The sequence below is a fragment of the Oratosquilla oratoria genome, chromosome 13 (assembly GCF_046742065.1).
Source record: "Oratosquilla oratoria isolate Oo_2021 chromosome 13, ASM4674206v1, whole genome shotgun sequence".
NCBI lineage: Eukaryota > Metazoa > Arthropoda > Malacostraca > Stomatopoda > Squillidae > Oratosquilla > Oratosquilla oratoria.
The window spans coordinates 54,539,804-54,567,585 of record NC_134789.1 but is presented as its reverse complement, the minus strand read 5'-3'; the positions used below and the strand labels follow the sequence as shown (position 1 = coordinate 54,567,585).

At 39.0% G+C, this 27,782-nt stretch overlaps 1 protein-coding gene across 1 annotated transcript; it reads left to right on the top strand.

Annotated features, from left to right (window-relative positions):
- The first annotated feature begins 267 nt into the window (after positions 1–267).
- Positions 268–27,292, top strand: mtTFB2 (mitochondrial transcription factor B2). Its single transcript, XM_076197197.1, has 4 exons — positions 268–310; positions 12,171–13,171; positions 14,514–14,639; positions 27,017–27,292. Exons 2-4 carry the CDS (start codon positions 12,173–12,175, stop codon positions 27,239–27,241), a joined length of 1,350 nt encoding a protein of 449 aa, XP_076053312.1. The 5' UTR covers positions 268–310; positions 12,171–12,172; the 3' UTR covers positions 27,242–27,292.
- Positions 27,293–27,782: the final 490 nt, after the last annotated feature.

Genomic DNA, 27,782 nt, shown 5'->3' with positions numbered 1-27,782 from the left:
CTATAAGAAAAAGAAGGACAATTATTCTGCTTGAGTAGGACGTCCAGGAAGGGGAGGGAACCTCTTTCACCGTGCTCTACGGTGAAGTTAAGTCCAGACACCTCCATGAACTTCCTCCTCAAGATATCAATTTCTGAAAGGGAGTCAGTTTTTACAAATATATCATCTCTATATCTGCAATAAAGGCTAGGTTTTTCAAGATGGCTAAAAATAATTTCTTCTACAGTCCCCATGAAAAAATAGGCAAACAGTACACCAAGGGGGGCGGCGCGGGATCTCAAGGCGACTCAATTACTCCATCAGTTTGGCGGTAGAGTTTCCCACGGGGAGAGCGGAATGGGGCTTCTTTTGTGCAGAATTGAAGCAGGGTCCGTAGGTGTTCTTCAAGTATGTTAAGTCCGGGGGCTGGTCCGCTTCTGTAAACTTTGTCGCATATGAAATCTATCGTTCTAACCACAGGAACATTGGTATGCAGAGAAACTGAATCCCTCCGGACTGTGCAAAAAATTCAACCTGGACAAATTCAATTGCAACAGTACAAAAGGAAATAACTTATTTTGTCCGTCCCTATTAATCTTCAGAATATCTGTAAATTTAATTTGTAGTTGCAAATGTTGTCTTTTTGATTAACTTCACTCTACGACGTTCTAATTAACCTATAATATGTCGCCCGAAATGGACCACCCATAAGTCCGTTAGTGTATTTACATAATTCATTATTTATAAAGCATCAATGAGTTGTGAAAAAACATGCAAGTTATAACTAATTTTGCACATGTACCAAAAGATAGGTCATGGTCATTGTATATAATATATAATGTTTCTTGAAATGTTGTACCTTAAATAAACGCACAAACAATATATTATTCGTATATCTACAATACCGGGGTCGTTCTTCATAACAATTATTGCAAACTGATCTTGTAGCTCATAAACTGTCTGAGGGGCATAATATGCTGTAAGTAAATGGTTGAAGGGGATGTATGTACAGTACACCTTTCTTTTAGTTTTAGGGCCTGTGGCAAAAGGTTTTAAGGTTCAACGGATATGTTGGTCTGAGTCCTAGAGAATTAAACTCAAAGGACAAAGAGGAGACCGTGAATTTCTGAAATATACCATAGGCAAACCTTTGATTTACTTTATTGTTTATATAAATAAGCAGTTAAAAATGACAGCATTTGTTTTAGATGTCAACAAAGTCATAACATTATTGTCATCATTAATTGTAATAGATGGACCTCAAATCTGTGGGGGTCTTAGTTAAAGTTAAAAGTAGTCTTATTCTATTTAGTATTTTTGTTTTAGAGGACCAACCCCCTTAAGAATATACCTTGTAGACCTTGTAGGTAGTTTTTGGTGTTAACACCATGCAGTTTGGGGACACTCCACTCCCACGTCTTTGTCCAAGGCTCAAGTATTGTAACTGGTCTGGGATTAAGGTTGTTGCTGCTGCTTGTGAGGTTGGGCTATGCAAGATTGGAAGCTTATCTCGGATGTTGTCCAGGAATTTGTCTAGCCATCTCCTGAAAGCCTCCATACTGACTCAATGAATATATATTTTGATAGTAGGTCACTAGGTGCACATTAATTTAGAGGTAGTAGGCAAATATTATGCCCAGTAGTTTTGTAGTAAGGAATGTGGAGTAAGTAAGTAAGGAAACTACAGTTTTAGGTGTGTACAGTGAAAGTTACGGTCAATTTATAGTTTCACCCAACCATAGAATTTGATATGTGGCTTATGTGTTTCTGGTGAGAAATGTGATATGAACGATGGTGTACATCATTTCCGTCTCAAATGCATACTTTTGAAGTAATTAAGTATTGAAGTTATGCACTTATGCCTACATCTCCTGAACGATCTGGGGGGACGTGTGGGAAATCGGGTTTTTTGGGTGGGGGGAGACTAATAAATGGAGTAATGCGCATTGCCAAACAGGTGTAAAATGAAGAAGACTAAAGAAACCCATAAAAAACAAAAATATCCCATATCGGCGGGTACCGCGCGTGGCGCCATGTTTGTTTACTAACGATTGTAAGTATTTGTGAGTAGAAGCGCTAGATTTAGGGCAGCCGCTCGTGCAAGACTTGGTAACCGTAAACTAAACTAACCTAACCTAACGGAGGTAACATTAGTTTACGGTTAGGAAGTCTTGCGCGGCTGGAGTGGACTTCGCTAAGTGTAACAGATCTAGCGAGACATTTTTCGAATCGTTGGTAAAAAAAACAAAGATGGCTACCGCTGGACTCCGGCCCTAAAATGTGATTTTACGTGTTTTTGTTCATTTTATACCTGTTTTGCAATGCACATTACTCTATTTATTAGTCTTCCCCACCCAAAACCCCCGATTTCCCACATGTCCCCCCAGATCGTTCGGGAGATGTAGGCATAAGTGCATAACTTCAATACTTAATTACTTCAAATGTACGCATTTGCGACAGATATGATGTACACCATCGTTCATATCACAACATTTCTCACCAGAAACACATAAGCCACATATCAAATTCTATGGTTGGGTGAAACTATAAATTGTCCTATCAATGTATCCTAATTTTATGTTTTGTTTTCTTGCTGTTCACAGCATGTCACTCCTTCTGTATGGGAGAGGATAGTTATTTTTATTCTGACCTCTTTGAGGCTATATTATTTCAAAGTGACTATTTTCTCCATATATTGATTTTGGTGTCACATGCTGTTTTCAATGTATGACTATTTCCTTTTACCAGAATCAATCAGTCAATCTGTTGCCTCCAGATCTTTTTTGTAGGAGATACTTGACTCTTATAAAAAAAAAAAAAAGTTAGAAAATATTTTTTCAACAAGGTTAGGATATGTTTTGCCAAAATCCAGCTGAGATTTCCAAAACATTTTATATCTTACTGATATCAATGCTAATAACATGGCTGTCAGGCTATGATGGTGCCTGGAAAAAAAATGTTTCTGGTGGATTGTTTTTATCCTGAAACTGCCTTAGCATCTATAGGCTTTTAGCTTCTCTTAGTGAAAAAAAAGAATGGTATGAATTGTGGGCATGTTTGAAATACTGCACATTTGGTGACTTAGTGTATAGTTTCTTTTAAAATGTGATAGTAAATGGTCACAATTAACTTAATGTCGCTGGTGAATCATAGATAATAACTTAAGAAAACTATTGAGAATATTTGATTATTGTGATAGGGTACTGGTAGCAAGTGCTTAAAGGTGATTAGAAGTTAGTAAACTGAGAAAGGAAAAAATGATAATATTAATGATGATGATGATGATTCTGTTTAATGTCATGAATTTCCCTATCAGGAGGCTAGAACAGTGCCCTTAATAGAGGAGTTTGTAGCATGTTATTATAGAATAGATGAAATAGAATAGATAAGATAGAATAAATGAATAAATAACAACTTGAAGCTGTGTTTAGAAAACTAAGATGATGCAGTAGGATTTAGTTTGAGAAAGTTGAAACTGGGAAGGAAATGGAGTAGATAATGGCAACTGATATGGAAGACTTTGATCAGTTAGTAATATGTGAGCTGTGTGGTGAACCACCTCAGCAAAAAAGTTGGATGCTCTGATTCTGCTCACCATCCTCAGGGGTAGGCCTAAGGTCTGTCCTGGTTGGGATTTTTAGATTGATGCTGGGTTGCCTCCCTGCCTGGCCAGGGATATCAGGAACCAACACACAAATCCTGTAGCAGATTTTGGGAATTGAACTCTCAACCATCCAGTCCTGAGTTCATCACGGTTTCCACTGGGCAACTGTATGGCTTAATCCAGTGATTATAGGGAAAAATGTTTAGAAATACCAAATAGATATAAGGGCATATACAAAGTTTAATATATGTAGAAAGTTTGATATAATAAAACCTTTGGATATATTGAAGTTTTGGGTATAATGACCAAGCTTTCCCTCCAATTAGTTTGATACATCAAGGGTTCACTATACAGTAGAACCTTGGTTCTTGACCACAATCCATTCTAGAAAACTGTTCCAGAACCAGTTTGGTCAAGGCTGAAACAATTTTCCCCATAAGAAATAATGCAAGTAATTTTAATCCATTCCATGACTTCAGTCACTCCTTAGGCAGCTTTGGATATTGTAATAATATTTGTTTTTCAATATAGAGCTGATGGTTGCTTTTGCCATGCCATACTGCTCTGAGACACACTGTTGAGCAGTACAGGCTCTTTGAGCCCCAAGTTAACTTGGAAAGGGGTTTTAGAGCATTTGAAAGCATTGCTCCATGATTATATAATGGACTACCTGTGAAAGTCAAGAACTGTGATACCTTGATAACCTTTAAGATTGCACTGAAGACCCACTTATTCACGAAAACCTATGATGTTATTAATATGTGTATTGAGGATACTTATTGGTGTTGATACTGTATCTATAATGGCCCTGTGGAGCACAGTGTAACCAGTGAAGTGGGGCATGGAACTTTATCAATGGTAATGGTAATTGCTTAGCCAGATCAGGTACCCAAACACCCTCTGTATACTTGTTGATAATTTTTTTCTTGAACTTTATTGTTTTCATCATTATTTTCCTCTTTTCACTATCAGTAGGAGTACTGGATAAACTTGCTTTCTTTGGAATCATGATTATGGGCTAATACTGAATTAAGAAAATTATAATAAATGAATAAAAGAGAGAGAGAAAGAAACACAGTAGATGACCATGTATGTGAACAACAAAGATGGAAACATAACTAATGCTTGACTCCTCCATCATACATCTTCCTATGCATTTGGGTTCCCTCAGCTCTGTTTGGGTTGGTTGAGAACCAATAGTTTGGTCAACCACTGGAGCAAAATTTTTTTTTTCAACTTGTGAGATGTTCGAGAACCGAGGCTCTACTCTATATCTATATATTTCACTTGTGAAGAGGTTGAATCATGTAGGTGAGACTTGCTCCGTGTGGGACTCAAATGTTCAGTCATTCCAGATTTTGTTTTGTTTTGGGTTATTCAACACTGGTTACTAGCTAAGAAGTTTGGTAGCCATATCTTGTCTTTGTTGCTAATGTCTGTCAATATGATCTATGTTGATATCTCTTGTTGCCATGACTATTCTTTGTGGCTGTTTCCTTTTTTTTTTTTTTTCTCCTCTAGCACTTGTGTGACATTTGTGATAGTGTGTTGGTAAAATGTCCCTCCTTGAATTTATGTTGGTTGGGGAAGTTGGGTAGAATAGTCATGGTTTTTTTTATGCTAATATATAATATTTCCATTAACTTGGATATGGTGGATAGTAATATAATAGGTCTGTAGGTTTCTGGTTTGTTTGATTCTAATATGGGTATTATATGTTTTTTTTCCAGGTTGTTGGAATTCTGTTGTATGACCATTGAATGGTTGAATGTATCAGTGTAGACCTTGGCTTTTGGGCCAAGGTGTTTTAGATGCATGTTAGGTCATATTTGGGCCTTCTGTATGGAAGATTTTCAATTTCATCATTGCATCTTCCACATCTGTGTCTAGTTTGATTTCTTGTGTCCTGTTATTTTCCTATGCAGGCATGGTAAATGGAAAAACAAGGGGTGGTTCTAAAGGGAGTTGAGAACATCAAAAGTGATGATATTTTCACACTGAATGCAACTCAGACAAGAAATAATGGTCTCAAACTGTCAGGAAGTAGATTTAATTTGGAAGTGTATAGAAACAACTTTACCATTCAAGTAGTAAATTAATGGAATAAACTTCCTGTAGAGGCAGTGCAATGTAGTCAAGTTTGAAATTTTAAGATTTAGATGAATACCTAAGAAATGTGCTGTAATGCCTGCTATATATTTTATTTATTTATTATAATTTATTCATTATTCATGTTTAATTTATATTTTAGGGAATATTTTAGGAGTTGCTTAATGTGAAGGAGGATAGGGAGGGAAAGATAGTTGCAGTGAGAAATGCTAAGAAAATGACTGTTATGAGTGAGGAAAATGGAGGAGATATAAGGAAGGATGAAGTGAAGGCAGTTGTTAAGATGATGAAAGCAGGTAAAGCACCTGGTCTGGATGGATGTCATGCAGAATGTCTAAAAAGAGGAGGTACAGTGATGGTGGATTGGCTGGTAAGGTTATATAATGTTTGCTGGAGAGAGGGTAGAGTGCCGGAGGACTGGAGGAGTGCGTGTATAGTTCCGCTTTACAAGGGAAAAGGGGACAAGTGTGAGTGTAGTAGTTTCAGAGGGATTAGCTTGTTAAGTGTAGTTGGGAAGGCTTATGAGAAGATCTTGATTGAGAGGATTAGGAGAGGAACAGAGGGAGTAATTGGTGAGGAACAGTGTGGATTTAGGACAGGTAGAGGTTATGTAGATCAGATTCTTGTGGTAAGACAGATATGTGAGAAAGCTATAGGAAAGGGGAAGGATGTTTTTTTGGCTTTTATGGATCTAGAAAAGGCTTACGATAGGGTAGACAGGAAGGCAGTGTGGGAGGTTTTGCGGATATACAGGATAGGAGGAAAGCTTCTAGGAGCTGTCAAGAGTTTTTATGAGAGTAGTAGAGCATGTGTCAGGATTAGAAATGGAGAGAGTGAGTGGTTCGAGGTAAAGGTGGGACTTCATTAGGGATGCGTTATGTCACCCTGGCTGTTCAACTTGTACATGGATAGGGTGGTGTGAGAGGTAAATGCAAGGGTAGTGGGTCAGGGATTGGAGATGGTTAAAGAAAATGGAGAAAAGTGGGAGGTGAGCCAGCTGTTGTTTGCAGACGACACTGTGCTTGTGGCAGGATCGGAGGAGGGATTGAGGAAATTGGTGACAGAGTGTGGGAGAGTGTGTGAAAGAAGAAAGCTGAAGATAAATGTGGGTAAAAGTAAGGTGATGAGATGTACAAGGGGTGAAAGTGGCAGCAGACTGGAAGTGAGCATTAAGGGAGAGCGACTGGAGGAAGTGGATAGTTTCAGATACTTGGGTGCAAATGTGGCAGGAAAAGGTGGAGTGAAGGTGGAGGTAGAATGTAAATTGAGAGAAGCGAGTAAATGCCTTGGTGGATTAAAAAGTGTAATGAGGAATAGACATTTGGGAATGGATGCTAAGAGGAGACTGTATGAAGGAGTGATTGTGCCAACAGCACTGTATGGGGCAGAAACATGGAACATAAGAGAGGAAGAGAGAAGGAGTTTGAACGTGTTTGAGAAGAGGTGTCTGAGAAGTATGATGGGGGTTACTAGGCTAGATAGAGTGAGAAATGAGGTGAGGAGGAGAACTGGGGTGGAAAGGGAGTTGGGAGATAGGGTTGATGAAAGAGTATTAGGATGGTTTGGACACATGGAAAGAATGAATGAAGAAAGACTAGTAAAAGAGGTATGGAAGGCAGATGTGGAGGGAGTGAACACGAGGGGACTTCCTAGGATGAGATGGATGGATGGGGTGAAGGGGGCTTTGGGGAAGAGGGATAATGTCTGTTGAGGAAGGACGGTAGAGGACAGAAGACGGGTGAATGGAGAATGGTTGTATATGGATGATGTTGTGATGCATGAGGTGGAATGGGTGGGGGGATGGGGGGTGAGGTAGTATGTGTGAGCAAAATTTGATGCAGCCCAAAGGGATTGTTTCCCCATCTTCTCCTTTTATGCAAGGGGGGTCGCCGATTTAATGAAGCGGCCTTGCTGTGGATGTGCTGTGACTTGCGACACTGCCTCTGACCCAGGGCAGTGGACAAGGTGCAGGGATGGCCCGTCATCCAGGAGGTGCTAAGATGGGAGGGAGGGTGGAGGGGAGTTTAGTGTATTTAGGGATGGAATGGGTGGGAGTGATTTTATGCCTTTTTCTTATTGGCTACCTCCCTTGTAAGGGGGAAAAAGCCTTGGTATATGTATGTATGTATGTAATTTTTATTTATATATTATCTATTATAAGTTATTATATATATGTTTATTATTATTTATTTATCTGTTTGTGTATTATATATCATTATCTATTTATTTAATTTTTTTCTTGTATCTTCCTTTGTAAATCCTTTGTGGTGAAAAAGACCAATGGAAAAAAAAAAAAAAAAAAAAAAAAAAAAAAATATATATATATATATATATATATATATATATACATATATATACATATATATATATATATATATATATATATATATATATATATATATATAAACTTTCAGGAGAGTATGGTATGGGTTACTGCTATGGGACAGTCAAAACACACAAACCTGGTAATAAACTCCGTCCCATAATCTCACAAATCCCTGCACCTACGTACAAACTCGCCAAGAAACTGTGCTCTATTCTAACTCCCTACACTCCCGCCACCTATAGTCTACAATCTACATCTGATTTCCTAGACATTATTAAGGCAAACTCTGCTAAAGGTAGAATCGCTTCTCTTGATGTGGAGGGGTTATACACTAATATTTCCGTAGATCGAACAATTGATTACATCATCAACAAAGTGTACCACGATAACACTACACCTATACTAGACATTCCAGAACTTACACTACGTAAACTGCTTGAATGCTGTACAAAAGAAGTCCCGTTCACTTGCCCCCGTGGAAACAAATATTGCCAAATTGATGGAGTTGCAATGGGATCCCCCCTTGGAGTATTAATGGCAAACTTCTTCATGGGGTGCGTAGAAGAAGTATTCAGTAAAACAGAAAAGCCAGATATTTACTGTAGATACATTGATGATGTCTTCATTAAAACCAATAACAGCAATGAAGCTGAAAAACTCCGCCACCTATTACAAGAGACATCTGAACTCACTTTCACTATGGAAGATAGCATTGACGGAGCTTTACCCTTCCTCGACCTCTTAGTGAAACAAAATGAAAATTCTTTTAATACAACAGTGTACACAAAACCCACTAACCCTGGACACTGCCTTAATGGATCCAGTGAGTGCCCTCAAAGATATAAGGACTCTACCATCAGTGCCTATATTCGAAGAGCACTAACTCACTGCAGCATATGGACACAAGTGCATGATGAAATCGAACGTTCCACTCAAGTTCTGATCAATAACGGCTTCAATGAAAAAGAGATACATTTTCAAACAAAGAAAATAATGGACGGCTGGCATAACAACAACAATGATAAACAAAATAAAGAGAAAATCAACATATATTATAAATCCACTTTTTCGTCAGCTTATAAAGAAGATGAACGCATTATGAAGCAAATTATAAAAAGAAACATTAAACCAGTCAATCCAGAAAAAATACTAAATCTAGTGATTTATTATAAAACTAAGAAAACTAGCCACTGTTGGATGGTATCTCAACATATGAGTTGTGGTAGTACGTGGTCGTAGTTGAGCGGTGTTCGGAGGCTTTGAATAAAAAGCAGCGGAGCAACGTGTAGCTCTGTCTCTCTCTGTGGTCTTTCTCCTCTTTATTTGGTGACAGGAGGTGCTTATATACATGGCTCGTGGTTAGGTTGCCGACGAGATAATATTTATTTACAAGATGCAGTTTTAGCAAATATTAGAGATCAGGATAGGTTTTAACTACCTTATACATTGCATATACATATTTACAAATGACATACAGTTGTCCGAGGTTGGACAGGATAGACATATCCCGTAGGAAAGGGATTTAAATATAATGTGTATCAATGCTTGGCTTGGTGGCAATCCTTTAGGGTTGGCGAGGCGTCCAACTGCGCGTGAGGTGTCTGCCTGGACAATAGCGACCTGACCCGTAGTGACCAGGTGCGTGAAGATGTCAGGTCGAGTACCAGGCTACTCTGACTGCACCGAAATGCATCGGTGTCGTGCCGATAGTATAAGCAGAGGTGGTAGATGAATGTCTAGGAGATTTTGGTGGTAGATTACGTCTTCTAGGAGGTCTAGATGCTAACACCACCTTCTTATTAGAAACAGCCCCCTACAAGAGAGAAAGGAACTTCAGAAATCACATGCCATCTATAGGTTCACATGTACACGAGGGAACTGTGAAGCCCTCCCATCCACCTATATTGGCATGACGACAATGAGGTTATCCCGTCGCCTCTCATACCACCTGACATCTGGAGCCCCTAAAAATCATTTAAGAGAAGCCCACGGCATAACACTAGTAAGAGAGACACTAGAGAAAAACACCGAGATTTTGGATTTATGTACTGACGATAGACGCCTCCCAATTTTAGAAGCGTTGTACATTAAAGAGTTGAGCCCAAACCTAAATGTACAAGCAGAAGACCTCAGAGCCCTTCCAAGCATGAGACAAACCGTTACAAATAAAAACATGAGACATAACACCACAAACGCCAATACGAGACAAAACGCCACTCGTCCAACTACGAGACAAAACGCCACATTCCGCCACAACACAAACCCGGAGGCTCCCTAGCGCACGTGACATTTCGTCCCTGCCCGTAATACCAGGTGACCTCCCCCAGTGATTAGCAAGTATAGTAACTCTAGTATAAAACTTAGATCTTTACTAGAATCTTCGGATTAATTCTTATCCCTATAGCTACTGAAGAAGGGTCTTGAACCCGAAATCGCGATCTAGCTAATATGACTACATACAGCCAAGTCATAAATTTCCTTCCTAAGGAAAACAAATCCTTAATAAGGTATATGGAAAATACCATTAAGAAAATTATTAATGCACAACTAGCCATCACTTTTAATGAAACATGCATTAGAGAAAAACTCCTGCCCAAATACACTGACAATATATATATATATATATATATATTGAGACATTCTGACAGGTTGACATAAATGGAGTAGGAAACACAGGAGTCTTAGACTAAGACCTGTGTTTCCTACTCCACTTATATCATACATATATATATATATATATATATATATATATATATATATCCAGCAAAATATATATATATATATATATATATATATATATATATATATATATATATATAAGGTGATGAGATGTACAAGGGGTGAAAGTGGCAGTAGACTGGAAGTGAGCATTAAGGGAGAGCGACTGGAGGAAGTGGATAGTTTTAGATACTTGGGTGCAAATGTGGCATGGAAAGGCGGAGTAAAAGTGGAGGTAGAATGTAGATTGAGAGAAGCGAGTAAATGCCTTGGTGGATTAAAGAGTGTAATGAGGAATAGACATTTGGGAATGGATGCTAAGAGGAGACTGTATGAAGGAGTGATTGTGCCAACAGCACTGTATGGGGCAGAAACATGGAACATAAGAGAAGAAGAGAGAAGGAGTTTGAATGTGTTTGAGATGAGGTGTCTGAGAAGTATGATGGGGATTACTAGGCTAGATAGAGTGAGAAATGAGGAGGTGAGGAGGAGAACGAGGGTGGAAAGGGAGCTGGGAGATAGGGTTGATGAAAGAATATTAGGATGGTTTGGACACATGGAAAGAATGAGTGAAGAAAGACTAGTAAAAGAGGTGTGGAAGGCAGATGTGGAGGGAGTGAACATGAAGGGACGTCCTAGGATGAGGTGGATGGATGGGGTGAAGGGGGCTTTGGGGAAGAGGGGAATGCCTGTTGAGGAAGGACGGGAGAGGACAGAAGACAGGGGTGAATGGAGAGTGGTTGTATATGGATGATGTTGTGATAGCATGAGGTGGAATGGGCGGGGGGATGGGGGTGAGGTAGTATGTGTGAGCAAAATTTGACGCAGCCCGAAGGGATTTCTCCCCGTCCTCTCATTTTATGCAATTGGGGGACGGAGAGGGGGGGGTCGCCGATTTAATGAAGCGGCCTTGCTGTGGATGTGCTGTGTCTTGCGACACTGCTTCTGACCCAGGGCAGTGGACAAGGTGCAGGGATGACCCGTCATTCAGGAGGTGTTAAGATAAGAGGGAGGGTGGAGGGGTGTGGAGTGTATTCAGGGATGGAATGGGTGGGAATGTTTTTTGCCTTTTTCTTTTTGGCTACCCCCTTGTAAGGGGGAAAAAGCCTTGGTATATGTATGTAATATAAATCAATGTAATGTGAGAATGGGCTCATTTTACAACTCAAAGTTGTGAGTAATATCTGCAGTTCTTGTACTCCTTATCAATGTTGGTTATTCTTATGGAAAAATCTTCATATAATTTTTTATCATGCTTGATGCCTTACCAACATCTGGTTGATGTTTTTTTTTATTCAGAGCATGTTCTCTCTCAACTCTCTACTCTGAAGATGTCAACATACTATTATTTTCCTTAATAGTATTTTTGCTCATCTTTTATAATCATCATTCATGAGTATATTTTACAGACAGATTTCTTTCTTCATTTTTCAGAAATGCTGTGTGTCACAAGAGAAGCATGGAAGGCATGGTGTCCAAATTTTATGAATATACGACATATAGCTTTTGGCCCTGGAACTTACCGATTTGCTACCAAGATAACCGATGACCATGAGGAGGAACCAGAGATGTTCATACACAAATTAACAAAGAAAAAGCAGACCACAAAGAAGGAGTTGCAATCTAAAAGTCAAGAACCAAAAACTGTAAAGAACAAAAGAATAAGGACAACTTCTTCTTCTGTATTTCAATCTGCTTCTCAGGAAGTTCAAGATCTGGTTAGCAAGATGAAAAAAGAGTCATTACAAACAAATGCATTATATATTATTGAAAAAGATGCAGCACAGTGTCTTGTGAATCATCTGAAAAAAGACCTAAAGAAAACTGATAGTATTGTTGAATCCAGCCCAGGGCCAGGCATCTTAACAAAGCTGTTGTTATCTAAAACTGAAAATAACTTAGTGTTATATGAACCACATGCAGGATTTAGAAGTGAACTTCAAAGGTTCCAGCATAGCTTTGGCGACAGAGTCGTAATTTCCAATTTAGACCTGAAAAAATGTTACTCGTATTTCATTCAGGGTAGGAAAGACTCAGAAAAAGATAAATTACCCATGTTTTTAGAGCCTTTATTAAAAGAACACAAGAAAGGCAAGATTAAGATAATTTGCCCTGTTATTGACACCAAATTTTTATACAGACTTAATGTCAGTTTTGCCTTCCAGTGTTGTTTCTTTGATCAGTTGTACCCAGAATTTTACCTGTTTTTGCCAAACAGACTTTTGACCAAGGTAACATTAACACTGGGGAGTTTTGCATATTCCAAAGTTGGCTTACCTTTCCAGTTCTACTTCAAGATAAAGGTTTTGGACAAGGTGTCCAATTCAGCTTTCTTTCCAGTCTTCACATTGCCTGCTAATAGAAGGAAGAAAGATCCTAATGATGACTTTCTTCATTTACTGAAAATAACACCCGATATGGACTTATTTTCACAGGTGTGTATTTTGCTTTTGACCTTGCATGTTCTTCACCATTATAACATGGTTACATATTATATAGACTTTTCTTGATAATATTACTCATCTGTGGGATAGGACTGGGACTTTGTGGTATTTGAATTGATTGGGCTTCTGAATAAAATAGTTTAGCATTAAGCACAACAAGTTATACAAGATGATTATTATGCCCCCATACTGGATATTATTTATTCTACTGCCACCATTGCTGCTCAGTCATTCATTTCATTACTCCAGGTCTCTTGAAGGAGATCCATGGCCACCATATGCTCTCCCAAAGCCCAGCTCATCAAAGTCTTGGAAAGCTTCACATACCTTAGTAGTACATGCATAACAGTGGTGTTTCATGTTAGAAAATCCTTTGTAGGATTGGCATAGTCCCTGGTATTATCGGGTTGCTCAGCTGGATTATATCAACCTGGATGTATGGAGTTGTCAATATTTTTGCAACATGACAAATATCTGAATCTTGAAGTCGCTGTACTCCTGTCTTGCAGTATATATATAAGACATGGAGACTGAATGTGGACTCAAATAGGCATCTCAGTCTTTGGTACCAAATGCTTTCAAAGAGTTATGGGTTATTACTGGTATGGCTTTGCATCAAGTCAGCAACTGCTTTGCTAGACTCAGTCAAGGCCTGTTACCAGCATAGTTTGTGAATACCAGCTCCAGCTATATGGGCCAGTTGCATACTCTCTTGATGTTGATTCTACTGACAGAGTTATCTCCACAAGAGACAACCTTCAGTGGAGGGTTCAAAGGGGATGTCCATACAACTCATGGTGGTTGGAGGAAGCTGACTAATCCTGCCAAGAGCTGTTTGGATTGTGAGGGGTAGTAGCATAGGGCTTGCTTGGGGAAATAATGGTGAATGAGATTGATGTACAAATGACATGACACCCCCCCAGGCATATGCTCCCAATTGGTGATGATTGAGTGGCATCCCGACAGACCAGAGTCATGCAACTTTATGTACAGAGACAAATCTCCTTTATGAGGAATTTTATTATTGTTTGTGTTTGCTGTTTTTCTTAAATCTGTAATATATCACTACTAAGACTCCACCTTCTCTCCTGTGGTGAAAGGATAAGAATGTCATAATTATATTTTTATGCATATCATAAATACCAACTAAATGTGGATTAAGAAGATTGGGATTCTCATAGCTCTGTTTTATCCTTGTGAAGAGTCAAGACATGCTTTGACTTGGCCACCCTCCTTACAAAGGGGGAAAAAATCATTGATATATGCATAATGTGATTTTGTGAACAATCTTGGCTGTTTGTTGTAAATTGATATTAAAAATTGTTTCCATTAGATCAAAAAGGAAGAATTGGAGAGCTTCCACTATTTCATGAACTTTTTGACCCGGACAAGAAGAAACGATTCTCTCATCAATCAAATGGAAAAATGGATACCAGATTGTGGCCCAGAATTTATTAAGGTAAATGAATGCTTTATTTATTTATTTACCCTGTCTGGGGTATTTACCCTGGCTGCATGTTATTGTGTGGTATAAATTGTGCAATAGCATGAAATAGATACATTAAGGATTATATAGGATGATCTTATAGACCAGAGCCTCACATTTTGTCTATGCTTGAGGAAATCTCTAAGCATAGAGAAATGATGCTACTTTATTGTGCTGCAACTATTGCAATGTTATGCTGTCCTACCCCTCTCTTAATACTGTCTTGTACTACTTCTTTGAGTATATATTTCCATTTTTGCCTCTCCTATGGTAGGGGGAAAAAGAATACTGCCACAGAGTCTTTCCACTTAGGTCATAAAGGTGATAGATAGGCCGGAGTGTGGGACTAGGCATCCTGCTCTCTATATCACTATGGGTACATTCCAATTAGAAGTCAAGGCATAAGAGGGTCTAGAAGTTTTCCAACCAGAACCCTAAGGTTTGGTTCTTTTAATGTGCATGGATGTGGTACAGATGAGAGTAAAAAAAATATATAGGTAGTATATTTGTGGGAAAGAAAGATGGATGTGTCAGCATTAAGTGAAACTAAGTTGAAAGGGAGGGTTTATTTATTGTTTAGGAGTGTAGTGGGGAGGGTATTGGGAGTGAGGAGAGGATGAGGAAGGGAAGGGGTGGCTCTGCTCGTAAGTGAGAAGATAGGTAAGTGTATGGTGGAGTGGAAGGAGGTCTCTTCAAGGTTAATGTGGATGAAAGTGAAACTAGGAAGGGAGATGTGGGTCTTTGTAAGTGCATATGGGCCTGGTAGTGAGAAGTGTAGAGGAAAGGGAGACTTTTTGAATAGATTTAAATCAATGTGTAGAATTTTGGGAGGAATGTCAATGTAGTGGTATTGGGAGATCTCAGTGCTAGAGTAGGGGATGAACCAATAGATGGAGTTGTTGGGAAGTGTAGAGTGCCAGGTAAAAATCATAGTGGAGAGTTAATGGAGATGTGATTAGAGAGCTGATGATAGCAAATACAATGTTTAAGAAGAAAGTCGAGCATAAGCACATATGGGATAGAGTGGTGGACAGAAGGGTGGTTGATAAGGCATTAATGGACTATGTAGTGGTATCCAGGAAAAGAGCAGGAAGATTTTTGGATGTCCATGTTCTTGGGGAGAGAGTGGGAGAATATCAGATAATTTTTTGGTGGAAGGTAAGTTGAGAATGGAAGATAGGTGGAGAAAGAGGAAAAGGGTGGAAGGTAGAGAGGTGCTTAGAGCAAACTGTTTAAATGAAAATGAAAAGGAGCTGGAGTACAAGGAGAAGGTGAGAGAGTAGAAGTAGGAGTGGAAGAGGAATGAGGATGTTTCAAAGAGGAAATGACAAGGTGTGCAAAGATGGATATGGAACAAAGGGGATGGGATTGAATAGAAGGAAGGGTAGTGAGCAGTGGGATGATGAAGTGAAGAAGGTAGTAGAAAAGAAGCAAGTATTCAGGGACTGGTTGCAAAGTAGGATGAGAGAAAAACATGAGAGGTATAGAAATAAAAAGAAGCAAAAAGGAGAACAAATGTAAAATGGGGAGGAGTATTACAAATTTTTGAAAGCAATAAAACAATGTTTTGGAAAGAAATTAAAAGAGGAAGGGGAGGTGAGTCAAGTAGAGAAGAAAAAGTAAAAGGCACAGATGGACAGATATGAACCTCTTCAGTACGGGCCTTAAATCTCGCGGGCAGCAGCCGATGCCAGCCGTACGACGTGTCGTAATAATACTCGCATCATAAAATATAGTCACCGCTTATATTGATCGTTCTCTCTTTCACCCGTGAATTTTGATAACCATAGAAAATGTGATTACAGACAGTTTAGAGAGTATGTCATTACGGAGGGGCAACTACAATAAATATAATCAAGGTGCCGATATGGCAGCCTCGCGTATCCACTTGCTCCTCATGACGCGTACGTATGCGGCACCGTATGGAAGGGGTTAATGGAAGAGGAGGCAGTAAGGGGAAGATGGGTGGAGTATGTTAGAGAGCTGTTAAATGTGGAGGAAGATAGGGAGGGATTGGTAGTAGCAGTGGGAGGTGCTAAGAAAATGATAGTGATGGGAGATGAAAATGGAGGAGAAATAAAAGATGAGCTGCAAGTAGGTCTGAAAATGATGAGAGCAGGGAATGCACCTGGGTTAGATGGGTGTCATGCAGAGTGTCTGAAGAAGGGAAGTACAGTAATAGTAAACTGGTTAGTGAAGTTATTTAATATATGTCTAAGGGAGGGTAGAGTGTCAGAGGACTGGAGGAGGGCCTATATAGTTCTGCTTTATGAGGGAAAAGGGGACAAATGTGAGCGTAGTAGTTTCAGAGGGAATAATTTGTTGAGTGTGGTTGGGAAGGCTTATGGGAGGGTTTTGAGAGGATTAGGAGAGAAACAGAGAGTAATTGGTGAGGAACAGTGTGAGTTTAGGAAAGGTAGGAGTTGTGTGAATCAGATTTTTGTGGTAAGGCAGATATGTAAGCTTTTGCAAAAAATGAGGATGGTTTTTGGGCCTTCATGGATTTGGAAAAGGCTTATGACAGGGTAGACAGGAAGGCACTGTGGGAGGTTTTACAGATATATGGGATTGGGAGAAAGCTGTTAAGGGCAGTCAAGTTTTGATGAGAGTAGCAGAGCCTGTGTTATAATGGAAAATGGAGAGAGTGAGTGGTTTGAGGTAAAGGTAGGACTGCGTCAGGCATGTGTCATATTGCTGTGGCTGTTCAGTATGTACATGGATGGGGTGGTGCAGGAGGTAAAGGCAAGAGTAATGAGCAAGGGACTGGAGATAGTTAAAGAAAATGGAAAGAAGTGGGAGGTGAGCCAGTTGCTGTTTGCTGACAAAAGTGTGCTTGTGGTAGGATGAAAGGGGGATTAAGGGAATTAGTGATGGAATTTGGGAAGGTATGCAATAGGAGGAAGTTGAAGGTAAATGTGGGTAAAAACAAGGTGATGAGATGTACAAGGGGAGAGAATGACGGAGAGTTGGAAGTAAGTTTTAAAGGAGAGAGGCTGGAGGAAGTGGATAGCTTTAAGCATTTGGGATCGCATGTGGCAGGAAAGGGAGAAGTGGAGGTAGAGGTAAATTGAAGATTGAGAGAAGCAAATAAATGCCTTGGATGATTGAAAAATTGTTATGAGAAATAAGCATCTGGGAATGGATGCAAAGAGGAGATTGTATTTACCTAGTTGTATTTACCTAGTTGTATTTTGCGGGAAGGGGAGCTATGCTCGTGTTGTCCCGCCTTTGTATCTTGCAGTGTCTAGTTTGTTTTTAAACTCATGAATGGTTTTTGCGCATACTATTTCATTGTCCAGTTTGTTCCAAGTGTCCAAAACTCTATGAGGAAAACTGTTTTTCTTCAGTTCTCTTCTATAGCTATGTTTTTTTATTTTCTTTCCATGTCCTCTTGTGTTTCTTTTGTCCCAGTTAAGTAAGTTCTCACTATCGAGTACCTCTGTGCCTTTCATGATTCTGTAGATGGTCAATAGGTCACCTCTCTCTCTTCTTTGCTCCAGTGTCGGTAACTCCAGTTTAGCCAATCTCTCTTCGTATGATAGGTTTGCAAGTGCAGGTGCCATTTTTGTAGCTGCTCTTTGGATTCTTTCTATTTTCTTTATATTCTTTTTGGTACTGGGGGACCACAATGTCGCTGCATACTCTAATCTAGGCCTTATCAATGTAACCAATATTTTTTTCATCATGTCTTCGTCCACGTATGTAAACGCCACTTTTATTGATCTTAGCAAGTTGTAAGTCTCCCCGACAATTTTGTTAATCTGTATATCATAGGACAAGTCGTTCGTGATAATTACTCCCAAATCTTTTTCGGATCCTACGTTCTTTCCTTCATTGGTTCCAATTGTATATTTTCCTGATATTCTGTTTTTGCTTTTTTCCAAACTCCATTATGCTACACTTCTTCGTATTAAAGTCCACTTCCCATTTCTGACTCCTAGTTCCATACCCTAATTTAGGTCTTCTTGCAGTGCTTCACAGTCCTCATCAGTTTCTATTTTCCTTAGCAGTTTGGCGTCATCGGCAAAGAAGCTCATGTAGCAGTTTCACGTCCTCATCCATGTCATTCATATAGATAGCAAACATTATTGGTGCCAGCACAGATCCTTGCGGTACTCCACTGATCACCTCTTTCCAGTCTGAATATTTTTCTCTGAGCACTACTCTCATCTTTCTACCAGTCAGAAAGTCCTCTATCCATTTTAGTAGGTTTCCCTGTATTCCTCCTATGTGTTCCAGTTTTTTTAGTAGTTTTCTGTGTGGTACTTTGTCAAAGGCTTTTTGCAAAGTCTAGGAATGCACAATCAGCCCATCCATTTCTTTCTTGCACTATGTCTATTAGTCTTGAGTAAAAGCATATTAAGTTTGTGGAGCATGATCTTCCTTGTCTGAATCCGAATTGTCTTGGGTTTAATATGTCATTGTCTTCCAGATGTTTTACCCATCTATTCTTGATTATTTTCTCAAAAATTTTGTCAATGGTGCTTGTTAGTGATACTGGCCTATAGTTGGTGGGTTCTTCTTTGTTTCCTCCTTTGTGTATTGGTACAATGTTAGCGTTTTTCCAGTCCTCGGGAATCTTTCCTTCTTTGAGAGAGCTGTTTAATAAGAATTGTATTTTGTCTGTTAGTTCTTCTTTGCACTCCTTTAGAATCCAATTTGCAATACCGTCCGGGCCATGTGATTTTCTGACATCCAGCCTTGATAAATGTTCTGATATTTCCTTTAGTGATGCTGTAAACTCATTCATGAGGGGAGATTTCTTGTTTTTGTCTATGTCACAATTCGGTATTTTCTCTCTGGTGAAAACAGATTTAAAGTGATTGTTCATGACTTCGGCCATCTCTAAATCTTCTGTGTATTCTATGTTTCCTTGGCATAGTTTCACCAATTCCTGTTGTTTTTTAGTTTTACCATTCACATACCGATAGAATAGTTTGGGTTGCCTCTTTGCATTTGTCTATAATATCCTTCTCATGGTTCCTTTTCTCCTCTCTTCTCACATTAACATACTCATTTCTATAGTTAACATAAATTTGCCATTTGCTTTGTTTTTTGTCTTTTCTCCACTTTTTCCAAGCTTTGTCCCTTCTGTATTTTGCCTCACTGCATCTTTTGTTGAACCAACATTTAATGTACTCTCTCTCTCGCTTTTGTCTTGGTACATGCCTGTTTACCCCTTCATTGTAGTTTTCCATCAATATATTCCATTTCTCTTCCACTGATGTTGATTCCCGTAAAATATTTCCCAGTTTGCATTCCGGAAGAATGTCTTTAGTTTTGTAAAGTCTGTTTTGTTGTACCTCAGTCTTCCTTTCCTATGCTTTTCGTTCCTCTCTATGTCTATTTCTTCCTTTAGTATAGTTTCGATGAGTACATGGTCACTCTTTCCAATTGGAGTCTCATACTGGGACTTTATGCACTATTTCAGGCTCTGTTGTAAATATTAGATCTAGTTTCGATGGCTCTTCATTATTTCTGTACCTTGTGTTTTCATGGACCCATTGGGTCATTGTGTACTCCATGGTCATATCTAGCAGTACATTGCCCACGAGTCATCTCTCCTTGCACTGTCTTGCTGTCCCAACAAATTTCTTTGCAATTGAAGTCCCCCATAACTACCAGATTACCCTTACCCATTAGTATCTCATTGAGTGATTTTCTTGTGTCATCTAGCATTTTTGTATGTTCAATTTCTTTCCAAGCGCTTGTTTTTGGAGGCACATAAGTCACCACAAACTTTCTACTTTTCATATTCTTGCCTTCGACTTTTATCATGATCAATTCAGCATTACCTTTGCCCTCTCTGCAATTTTTGTCACCTTTAGGTCTTTCTTGGCCAAGAACATGATTCCCCCTCCCTGTTTCTTGTCCCTGTTTTTTATCCAGTAGTTGTATAAACCTTGTCCGATAACAGTGGATGGTATTTCACCTCTTAGTTTAGTCTCTACAATTCCCATTATGTCTGGTTTTGCTTCTAACAGATAATCATTGAGTTCGTTCAGTCCCGAAATTTAGTCCGTCAATGTTGGTATAGGCCACTTTTAATTTTCTTCCTTCTCCCTGGTTTCTTCTTCCCTTGTTTTGTTCGTTTTGAAGCGCCATTGTCTTAATCTCAAGTCTATTACTCTCCACTGGAATTCTTTGCATTCTGTCTCTGATCTTTTCAAGTTTTTTTCCTTTGCTTCTTCTCTTAGCGCCCTTTCTTTTTCTAATTCCTCAGTACTCATTTCTCTTTTTATCCATATCTTATTGTAGTTTTCACTCTTTGCCAAGTTACCTACTTTTTCAAATATGTCTTCTACTACCACTTGTGACCTTAGTTTTATCTTTAGAGGTCGATTCCTATCCTTAGTATAGCGACCAATTCTGTAAGTCTCTTCTAAGTCTGTGCCTGAATCACTATCTCCCCCCTGAATTTCATTAAGGATTTCTACTGCTGTCTCTTTTTCTTCTTTTTCTCTCATGTACCTCGCCAATCCTTGTTTTTCTTTAAGCCCATAAACCACAATACATTTCTTCCTATCTACTGTGTCCCTGACCCAATTTGCTTTTTTTCGTTAATCACTTGAATGATTGTGTCTTTTGCATTATCTTGCATTTGCTGCTTGACTATTTCTTTGAAAGCAATTTCTTTATTTTCAATATTTTCTTTCACTTCTTAATTTCCTGGATACTGTCCCCACCTAAGTTTTCTTCGATCTTTTGTGTCAATTCTTGGAATTTGTTGTTCACTTCCTGCTTTAGATTTTCGCTATTATTATCATTAGTTTTCTTCTTTTCATTATCATTCTTCAGTTCATTTATGTCTCTTTTCATTTCTTTAATTTCGTTTGTAAGATCCAAGTTAGCTTTTTTTCAGGTCAGAAATTTCATGGTTAGTCTTAGATAAACAATCAATTAAACCAATGACCTCTTTTCTTAAGTCCATGATTTCATTTTCCCACCGAGTCCTATTTTTGCTCATCTCTCTCTCTATCTCTAATAATCTACTTAAGTTCTTTCTTTCGTACTTACCAAACCCTAAGAAATCATTGTCGTAACACGTGGTGCTTTGTTTATTGTTTACATCGCGGTTCAGTGGATTGCCTCCAGATGGCTCTGATTCGCAACTGGCTTTCGAGTCGTTTTCATTCATTTTTGCTAATTTCGAGTTAACACAATTAACTAGCACTGCATAGATACCATTTCGGGCACTCACGTTCACTCCCCACCCTACAGTACAAACCAGGTTTTCCTTTTTCGTCGTAAATCCTCTTCTTCTTGGTCGCGCGACGACGAGCGGTGTTGCTTCGATGAGCGGATGATTGAAAGGATGATTGTGCTGACAGCATTGTAGAGACATGGAATTTCAGAGAGGCAGAGAAAAGTTTGAATGTATTTGAGATGAAATGCCTGAGAAGTATGGTAGGGGTCACTAGGTTGGATGGAGTCAGAAACAAGGAGATGAGGAGAGCAATAGTGTGCAATAGTGTAGTGGGGTGCTCAACCAACAGTGATACTCCCCAGACAAAAGCCTTTTCTTATGGCCAACAAGGCCATGTTGACAGTTACTCTCTAGACCAGCGTTTCTCAACCTTTTTACCCTTGCATAACCTTTAAAATAAATTGCATATGCCAAGGAACCCCTGTGAAAAAAAAAACATATACAGTATACCATATCTTTCTCATTTTATTTTCATTGTAATAATAGGTTAGATAGGATGATGATCTATATTACATTATTACAATAACCAAGAATATGTTGTGCGTGTTTAATTATATTACATATATGAACTTAAAAAAAAAAAATCAAAAGTGCATTAGCTTATCTCACTTGTTCTCTTGGAACCCTTAGGGACCTTTTGCAGAACCTTAGGGTTCCAGGGAATCATGGTTGAGAAATGCTGCTCTAGACTCCTTAGGCAACAATGTGTCCCTCCTCTGTATGCACAACCACCTACCAATTAATAAACACACAAACCATGTTTCACTATATGCTCCCTTTGCAATAGCAAACACTTCTATACCTGGTTTTTTGCTCCTCTCACTTTCCTAAAAAACAGTGCTCTCTTTTGTGAAGACCGATTGGAAACTTTCATTCATTATTTCTGCCTAAGCTAAAGCTTTTTTAAAGATCTCACCCACTATTAATTTGATGATTACTTCCCAGTGTCTTAATTTACCATTTATAAACCTGTAAAATGGTTTAGATTCATCTTTGCATCTACACTTCTTCAACATGGCTTTCTTTCTCCATGTAAGTTCTTTGTTTTCTTGCTTCTTTTCTTCCTCCATTTTCCCCAAGCCATGTTCCTGGCTGTTATTGCACTCTCACACTTTTAGTTAAACAAGTCCTGTTTCTGCTTCTTCCTCCCCCCCACTAGTCTTTGGCAAATGTTTGTTCACTCCTAGGTTGTAAATGTCAAGAAAGATTTCCTATTTTCTCCTTGTTCCTGTGGTATCCATGAATTCCTCCCAGTTTGTTTCTTCAAAGAATTTTTTCAACCCAAAGTAATCTGCTTTCCTAAAAGTCTCCCTTGCCCATATGATTCATTCCTTGGCTCTATTTCCTCATCCTCCAACTGAAACTCACTTGTTACATGGTCACTTTTTCCTCTGGGGTAAAAGTAGTTCAATGCACTGATGATGTCTGGCTCCTTTTACCCAGGTCACTTCCTTTAACCATTGGATCATTGTATTCTCCATTGCTATACTTAATAGGGTATGTCCCTAGGAATCTGCTTTGCCACTTGCTTTCCACTCTTCCCAGTTGACTTTACAGCAGTTAAAATCTCCAATAAGGACTATATTGCTAATTTGTTCAATATTTTTCCTTAGAAGAGCTGTATCAAATAACATTTCATGATATTCAGCTTCATTCCATGATACAAAGGATTACAAAGGATTACAAAGGCGGAACATGCCGACAGGAGACCATCTGATCCATATCTAGGTCGGATGCGAAAAAAAAATCATATTAATAATAAAATAATAAACAAAAACTATGATAATGTAAATAACAAACAAAATACATAAATAAATGCATAGGTATAGTTAAATAATAAACAAACAGGTAAATAGTAAATAATAATAAATTGACATACAACTAATAATAAATGAAAATCAGACAGACAAATGATAACAAAACAAAAACAAAAAATATAAGATAAATTATAATCATTACAGCATCTTAGGTATTTATCTAAATGATTCTTAAAGCTTCGAACTGAACTACATTGCACTACCTGTGCAGGAAGTTTATTCCATTCATTAACTACACGGTTGGCAAAGTTGTTTCTACCTACTTCCAAATTGAATCTATTTCCGGAGAGTTTGAGACCATTGTTTCTTGTCTGATTCTCATTCAATGTAAAAATTTTGTCACTTTTGATGTTGTCAATTCCCTTTAGAATTTTAAAGACCTGTATCAAGTCACCTCTGAGTCTACGCTTTTTTAGGGAAAACAGATTCATATGTTTAAGTCGATTTTCGTATGATTTATTTTTGATATTTGGAATCAGTTTTGTGGCTCGCCGTTGTACTTTTTCCAATCTGTCAATGTCTTTAATGAGATTCGGTGACCATACGGAAACAGCATATTCCAAATGTGGACGAACTAACGCTTTATATAGCTTGTTAATGAGTGATGGACTTTTGAAATCAAAAGATCGCGCAATCAGTCCTAGAATCTTATTTGCTTTCCCAGAGGCTGAAATACACTGCTTGGATGATTTGAGGTTGTTACTGATAATTATGCCGAGATCTTTTTCACTATCCACTTTTGTTAACGAATTTCCAAATAACTTGTAATCGTACTTACTGTTATTTTTACCTATGTGCATTACCTTGCATTTACTTGTGCTAAATTTCATTAGCCACTTTTCAGACCATTGCTGTAATTGATCTAAATCTTCTTGAATATCTAATTGGTTTGAGTGATCATTTGCCACTCCGCACAGTTTTGTATCATCAGCAAATTTGGAAACAGTAGATTTTAGTCCATGGTCTATATCATTTATATATACTATGAATAGAAGTGGCCCAAGAACGGAACCCTGAGGAACTCCACTTGCAACACTTTTCCATCCAGAAGTTTTTCCATTTAAAACAACTCTCTGTTTTCTACCATTCAACCAATTACTAGTCCAACCTAATAGGATACTACTATACAAGGAAGAGAGGGCTGGGAGGTGGGGGATATGGGGTGCTTATGTGTGACTGAGGGGATGGAGAGGGGGCCGCTGATTAGGTGAAGCTACTTTTGTGGATGTGCTGTCTTGCTACATTGTTTCTGACCTGTGGCAGTGGGTAGGATACAGGGATGACCTGTCATCCATGAGGAGCTAAGATGAAAGGGATGAAAGGGTGGTGGAAAGGAGTGGAATAGGTGGGAGCAGGTATGTGACTTTGACTTGGCTACCTTCCTGTAAGGGAAAAAAGCTCTTGGTACATAGAGTAGATTATTATAATTTTAATTTATTTATTATTATTTTATTTTTTCTTTATTTAGGAATGTCCCCTTTTGGGGCTATAGGTAGTAGGACTCCTAATCCCATCCCCTGTCCCATTTTTTGTCGCCTTTTACGACTCAAGTAGAAAGACTTGGTGGTAACATTCTCTTCCCCCACCACAGGGTCCGGCAAAAAAAGGAAATGAATATTCAGAGAAATGGTACAGGGCAGTAACAAGGGGTTGGGAGACAGCATAATGGAGGAATAGTCGTTGTATAAAAGTGTCATCATTTCTCTATGAACAGAGTTTTCCTCTATCTCAGACAAAAAGATGTATGGCTCTGGTCAGTAGGGGCACCCCATATAGACCCTAAAGTATCAACTGCATGCTACTTTGCCACAATAACATGCAGCCAATACCCCAGATGGGGTTGAGGAAGTTAGTGACAGAGTTTGAGAAGGTGTGTGAAAGAAGGAAGCTGAAGATAAATGTGGATAAAAGTAAGGTGATGAGATGTACAAGGGGAGAGAGTGACAGCAGGCTGGAAGTGAGCATTAATGGTGAAAGACTGGAGGAAGTGGATAGTTTTAGATACTTGGGTGTGAATGTGGCAGGAAAGGGAGGAGTGGGGGTGGAGGTAGAATGTAGATTGAGAGAAGCAAGTAAATGCCTTGGTGGATTGAAGAGTGTAATGAGAAATAGACATCTGGGAATGGATGCTAAGAGTAGGTTATATGAAGGAGTGATTGTGCCAACAGCATTGTACGGGGCAGAAACATGGAACATGAGAGAGGAAGAGAGAAGGAGTTTGAATGTGTTTGAGATGAAATGTCTGAGAAGTATGCTAGGGGTTACTAGGCTAGATAGAGTTTACTAGGCTAGATAGAGTGAGAAATGAGGAGGTGAGGAGGAAAACAGGGGTGGAAAGGGAACTGGGAGATAGGGTTGATCAAAGAGTATTAGGATGGTTTGTACATATGGAAAGAATGAGTGAAGAAAGATTAGTAAAAGAAGTGTGGAAAGCAGAAGTGGAAGGAGTGAATATGAGGGGGCATCCTAGGATGAGATGGATGGATGGGGTGAAAGGGGCATTACAAAAGAGAGGAATGTCTATGGAAGAAGGACGGGAGGGACAGAAGATAGGGGTGAATGGAGAGGGTTTGTGTATAGATGATGCTGTGATGCATGAGGGGGAGTGGGTGGGAGATGGGGGGTGAGGAATTATGTATGAGAAAAAATTTGATGCAGCCCGAAGGGATTTCTCCCCATCTCCTTTTCTGCATGAAGGGATGGAGAGGGGGGGTTGCCGAATTTATGAAGTGGCCTTGCTGTGGATGTGCTGTGTCTTGCAACACTGCTTCTGACCCAGGGCAGTGGACAGGATGCAGGGATGACCCATCATCCAGGAGGTGCCAAGATAAGAGGGAGGGAGGAGGGTGAAGGGGAGTGGAATATATAGGAAATGGAATGGGTGGGAGTAGTTTCTATGCCTTTTTCTTTTTGGCGTCCCCCTCGTGTAGGGGGAAAAAGCCTTTGGTATATGTATGTATTATTATTTTCATTTCTGCTACTCAAAATTCATAAAATTATCTACTTATATAGTAATTCCCCCATATCTGAACTAATTGGGACATGGGTGTTTGGATTTGGGAGCATTCAGATATGCCAAGTAAAATTATCATCCCCCATCTCCACTCTGCCACTTTAATGCTAAATTTTCAATTCTGAAGGATTGAATATTCAATAAACATAAGTCATTATCCTGTACTGTATTTAAACTGTAGATATATAACACAACCCAGAAAATGTAGCCTTTAAAGTTGATAGAAAAAAAATACATATGGTTCAAGATGTCATCCAATTGTGTGGAAAAGAAAAAAAAAAAAAAGTGCTAGAATTTCTGTTTCTCATTTCAGAATGGCTTCCGGGTGTTTGTACACCCAAAAGAACTAAATAAAGAGGAACTCATCAAGGCCTTTAAGGTATTTAGTTCTTTGCCTTCATATGAAGGCTCTATGTTTCATCATTACCGTCATCAGTGGGCAGTTACCTATGGAGAAAAAGATAGTGATAGTTTGAAACTGAAAGGAGATGATATTGAAGACTTGGAAGAGGTGATTCCACTTGACACTAATCATTAATTCTGTAATTAATAGTACATTTTGTTTATATAATAAATATTTCTATTTTAGATAGAATTTTTATTCATCCACTTAGAAGTCCTCAGTAGTGTTGTTTACAAGACTATAAAAAATCTTAGGAGTACCCAATAGATTAGATCTCCAACCTCTCACACTGGACATACATATACCAACAGCCCTTACATGGGGGGTAGCCAAAAAACAAAGGCGGCATAAAATTCACTCCCACCCATTCCATCCCCACATTCTCCACTCCCATTCACCCCCCTCCCTTTCTCTTATCTTGGCTCCTGGATGACAGGTCATCCCTGCATCTTGCCCATTGCCCAGGGTCAGAAACAATGTAGCAAGACACAGCACATCCACAGCAAGGCCAGAAAAAGAGAAGATGGGGAGAAATCCCTTCAGGCTATGTCAAAATATCACTAGCACATACTCTCTTACTCACTCCCCTTCATGCATCACAGCATAATCCATATACAACCATTATCCACTCACCCCTATCTTCTGTCTTCTCCCTTCTTCAACAGTCTTTCCCCTC

Coding starts and splice junctions, on each gene's coding strand:
- mtTFB2 (XM_076197197.1), top strand. CDS start 12,173: ATGCTGTGTGTCACAAGAGAAGCATGGAAGGCATGGTGTCCAAATTTT. Junction 13,172..14,513: donor ATATGGACTTATTTTCACAG/GTGTGTATTTTG, acceptor TGTTTCCATTAG/ATCAAAAAGGAAGAATTGGA. Junction 14,640..27,016: donor GTGGCCCAGAATTTATTAAG/GTAAATGAATGC, acceptor TTCTCATTTCAG/AATGGCTTCCGGGTGTTTGT.